This window comes from Anopheles coluzzii, chromosome 2, assembly GCF_943734685.1.
Source record: "Anopheles coluzzii chromosome 2, AcolN3, whole genome shotgun sequence".
NCBI lineage: Eukaryota > Metazoa > Arthropoda > Insecta > Diptera > Culicidae > Anopheles > Anopheles coluzzii.
Genome location: NC_064670.1, coordinates 9,047,716 through 9,051,921, shown reverse-complemented (window position 1 = coordinate 9,051,921; position 4,206 = coordinate 9,047,716). Strand labels below are relative to the sequence as shown.

The 4,206-nt window shown below is 47.7% G+C and overlaps 1 protein-coding gene across 1 annotated transcript; it reads right to left on the bottom strand.

Annotated features, from left to right (window-relative positions):
• Positions 1–2,458: 2,458 nt before the first annotated feature.
• Positions 2,459–4,206, bottom strand: LOC120950569 (protein atonal-like). The gene has a single exon (XM_040368706.2). It carries the CDS (start codon positions 3,182–3,184, stop codon positions 2,561–2,563), a length of 624 nt encoding a protein of 207 aa, XP_040224640.2. The 5' UTR covers positions 3,185–4,206; the 3' UTR covers positions 2,459–2,560.

The window sequence follows — 4,206 nt, the reverse complement described above, 5'->3', positions numbered from 1 at the left end:
AGAGTCAGTTGGAAAGCCACAGCCACAACTAACCGCACCAAAAGGTACGGCAGGCACGCAGGGTGCAAGGAAGCAAAGGGATCAAACCGATCGTGCCCTGTTGTGCGCAAAGGAAGGCGCATGGCTTACGTTGGCAAAGGAAGTGTGGAGAAGGGGGATTGAGACGCTTTTCTTTTCGCCGGTTTCTTTTGCCCCGAATCTGCTCCTTCTTTTACACACAGACAAAAGCAACAGTCTGCGTAACACACATACAAAGACACAGAAAAAAGTTGTAGGAAAATTCATCACCCAAAGGATCTGAGGGGCAACATATGTTGCCATTTCGGATGTGGCAGGCAACACTACACGGACACCCCAAAAAACCGATGAACAAGTGACGCCTTATGCTGTCGGTGGTTTCTTCCAGGTTGACGGTGGAAGGATCAAAAGGGGAAGATGAGATGAAAAACGGAGGAGCAAACGGTTCCTGTTTCTTCCTTGCCTTCCTTTGACGGTCACTTCCGGACCGGAGTTCTATTGCGCTGCAAGCTTGGAGGGGAACAAAACTCCTCCAATTTCTTCAATTCAACCATCACCGCCCCACTCAAGCAAGAACCGCACGCCGTAGGCACCCTCCAAACGATCGCTGCGAGCATTTCCAAGTAATCCTCACCGCCCCAAAAACCAAACCTGCACACGCTTCAGATGATGCCCATTTTGCGTGCCGGCAAATTATGGAACTAATTTTCGGTGATTTTGTTCGTTCGTTCGCTAAACCGCCGAGCACGCCAGGGCTAAACACGATCACGCTCCAAATTAAGTGCCTGTCTCGTGCCTGCGTCCGATCACTACACGAAACCCACCGCCTGGCCAACACGTGCCCGCCAACAACCATTTGCCACAATACCGACAAAAGCTGAGTTGAGCGTTTGTGTTCGTGTTTTTCCTTCAAATTTGATTGCTCCGTACTATCACTCGGGCGATAGGAATCCGACGAGATAGGCTCCCTGCGTCAAGCATCTGCGAACGGCGCTACGTCACATTAGTTCCAGTGTTGCCGTCTGTGTACCAGTTGGCAAATTTGTATGGCATGCTTCGAGTCTACCTGATGCTGCTAACGCTGGCTTGCTTATCTTATCCGAGCTCCGTAGAAAGCTTTGCTAGATTCGCTTCTTAAGAAGAGACGAGCCTGCCATCCTTTGTACCTTTTTTTCGACGGAGGCATCTGTCGGGGTCGGGCAAAGGGCCATACGTTACGTGATGTTTGTTTTGTTAAAATCTGCCCACAGACGCATCACACCCACGTGCTTGAGGTCGGGGATGGGTTGCCGTTTTTCCTTTCCTTTTGTGTGCATGTGACGTACATGTACCGAAAACCTATCATTTTCGGCAGAATGAAGTATCGTTTTGGCACCTTGCGTGCTTCCGAGGACTTTAAGGATCTTGAAGGATGCCGTTCACGATCGGTGTTTTGCTATGTTACGGTTGTTACGGACAATAGAGTTGGTTGATGGAATAAGGATAGGTAGAAGACGTCGGACGGTGCCTGATATAAAGTAGAAGTACTGCATTTTGTAGTATTATTTGTAACGTCTGCATAAGTTTTTCTCATACGCCTCATGCAAAGGCCTTACGCAGGGCAAAGGTACTGGAGGGCTGAGGTACTAACGAATCTCGAAGCCATGACGACAATAGTGTTACTAGACTCTGTAGAAGATTCATCATTAATGATAAGAAAAAATACAATATTGCATCCTTGAGTCATCAATATTGCGCATACTGAGCCATCCGGCATTCGATTAAAATGGGAATCGAACCCCATTCGATCTTTACAGGAACTGTTTAGTTTTCTATGTGACTACTTGTTTGTCCTCAGATTGAACTCAACTTGTAATCTAAACAATTCCTTAAACGAAAAGCGATTTTTGTTATGATTTGAATAAAAACATTGTTTGGTTTAACACCTTGTCAGATGTTATCTATTTTAAAATGTTCTAAAAGATACTTTTAGTACTCCGTAGGATAAATATACATTGAAATGTCGAATTTGCTTGAACACGTATAATTACTGTACTAAATGCTACGGTAATTTGCTGTGGTATGTAAAAGGCCGATCTCGTGGTACAGTCGTCAACTCGTACGACTTAACAACATGCCCGTCATGGGCTCAATCTTCCAATGGATCGTGCCGCCATACGTAGGACTGAATATCGTTCTAGGGGGGGAAATCAATTAGTCATTGAATGCAAAGCCCACGAGTGGTACAGGCAGGTCTTGACCGACAACGGTTGGTGAAGACTTAAAAGGCCAAATATAAGGTGCTAAAAGTCTACTACTAAGTGATCAATTTTGAATAGTTTACATTTCTTTCATAATAAACCCGATACGACCACAAATAAAATACATTATTTAGTTTCACATTTTCCATTAATGTATTTAACAGTTAAACAGCTTCATCTTATGTACATTCTCATCCTTAACGCGACGCATAAATAAACATAAATAAATTAACTATTGCATCCTTCAGATGGGCAAAAACACACTCTGGAGCATCTGCCATCGTTCCAACTGCAAACGGCGGCTAATCCAACAGTTCCGCCAGCGCACTGATGTAAGATTGGGCCATTTGTAGTGTTTCGTGCTTGGACAGCTGCCGATCATTTCCCAACGACGGCAGATACTGGCGCAATCGATCGAACGCCTCGTTCAGCCCCTTCATGCGCTTCCGTTCGCGTGCATTGGCCGCCAGACGACGCTTCTTCCGCACAACCGTCGGCACACCGCTGCCCCGCTTGGACTTGCTCTTTGCCGGGGCAACCGCAACCGTCACAGGGATGTCACATTCCGAACCGGCACTACTGCTGCTACTACTACAACTACTGCCGCTGCTATCATCGGACGTTAGGCTTTGCAGTAGTTGCAGACTCTGAGGGTCGGCCAGTGCTAGCGGACTTCCCTTGCCACTACTGCTGGTGTCAGTGCAGATGGAAAAGAGTTGTTCTTGCTGAAGGAAGCTGTCACTGCTTGTCACCGGCTCGAAAGACTCGGTACTGTTGCCGCTCGGTGCCGGATAGGCACTGTAGCCATTGTAGTAACTGTCGAGTCTGTTTTGCTCGAACGACGATCCGGCACTTCCCAAACCAAACTGTTGACCGTAGTACGATGGAAAGCTGTGCTGGTAGCTGAACACGTCTGCCGCACTCATGGTGTAACGCTGGTTTCACTATCTCTTTTCGCTTTGCTGCCGTGAAGAAGGACTGACGTTCAAGAACTGATCTGACTCGTCCGACCTATGGTGCCTTTTTATACCGCTCCGAGTGCGAGGCTTCTTTCGTTCGTCGGGCTTTTCTTCGGGTTCGGATCCGGGCCCCGAGGTGCAAACGAAGCGAACCGCGATTGTAAGCTCTTTTTTTCTACTGTACGTACTGCTGGTCCTTCTCGATGTTGCTTTACCGTGCTTCTTCCATCTTTCCATCCATCCAATCCATCCGTGGGTTTTGTGCTCGCTTCCCATAAAAAAACCCTCAAACACGAACGCGTGCCGTCCCCTTGCTGCACCAATCATCGGCTTCGACTGTTGCCTGCCACTGCGCAGAAGTCATCATCGGATGCCCCGAAGGCACCACCGTCAGGAATGGAAGCTCGCCCGCACTGATGCGCCCGGAGGGTCAAGGGTTGATCACATCGGGGCTAGCTTGTGTTGCGTTTGTGTACTTTTTCCAGCATCCAGCCTCTGCGTTTAATAATTCGTTCAGTTCCCACGAGGAAGCTGCTGAGATTTCATCAGCTTCCGTGCTTTATCCGAGCGAGAGCACGTTTCGGTATGAAAATGGGGATTTTTGGAGGATCAGGAGCCTCTTCTCGGAGTGGAAGGTAACGTTCTCACGAAACGGTCCACAAGATACTTCCACTTTGACCCTGAGACTTTTTAAAGACTGCAAAAAAGGAAACATAATTTGGATCTTGCCCCTCAAAAAAAAAACGCGGGGAGCTACTTAATGAGAAGGCGTTCCAGGATGCCGTTCGGGCTGAGTTGGCGGATATGGCTTCCAATATTTGCTGATCGTAGATAGGGCGTGCTGAAGCCGTGCGGAAATTAAATACCCGTCAACCAATTTCCTGTCCCAATGCCGAGCCGTGTAAGATTAATCGTAATGTCCTGCATTTCTGCACTCTACTTTGAGAACGTGCATTCGGTTCAGTGGAAAGGATTATGGTATTGGGTCC

What these genes read in the sequence shown, in the direction of transcription:
- LOC120950569 (XM_040368706.2), bottom strand. Translation starts at nt 3,184, where the DNA reads ATGAGTGCGGCAGACGTGTTCAGCTACCAGCACAGCTTTCCATCGTAC.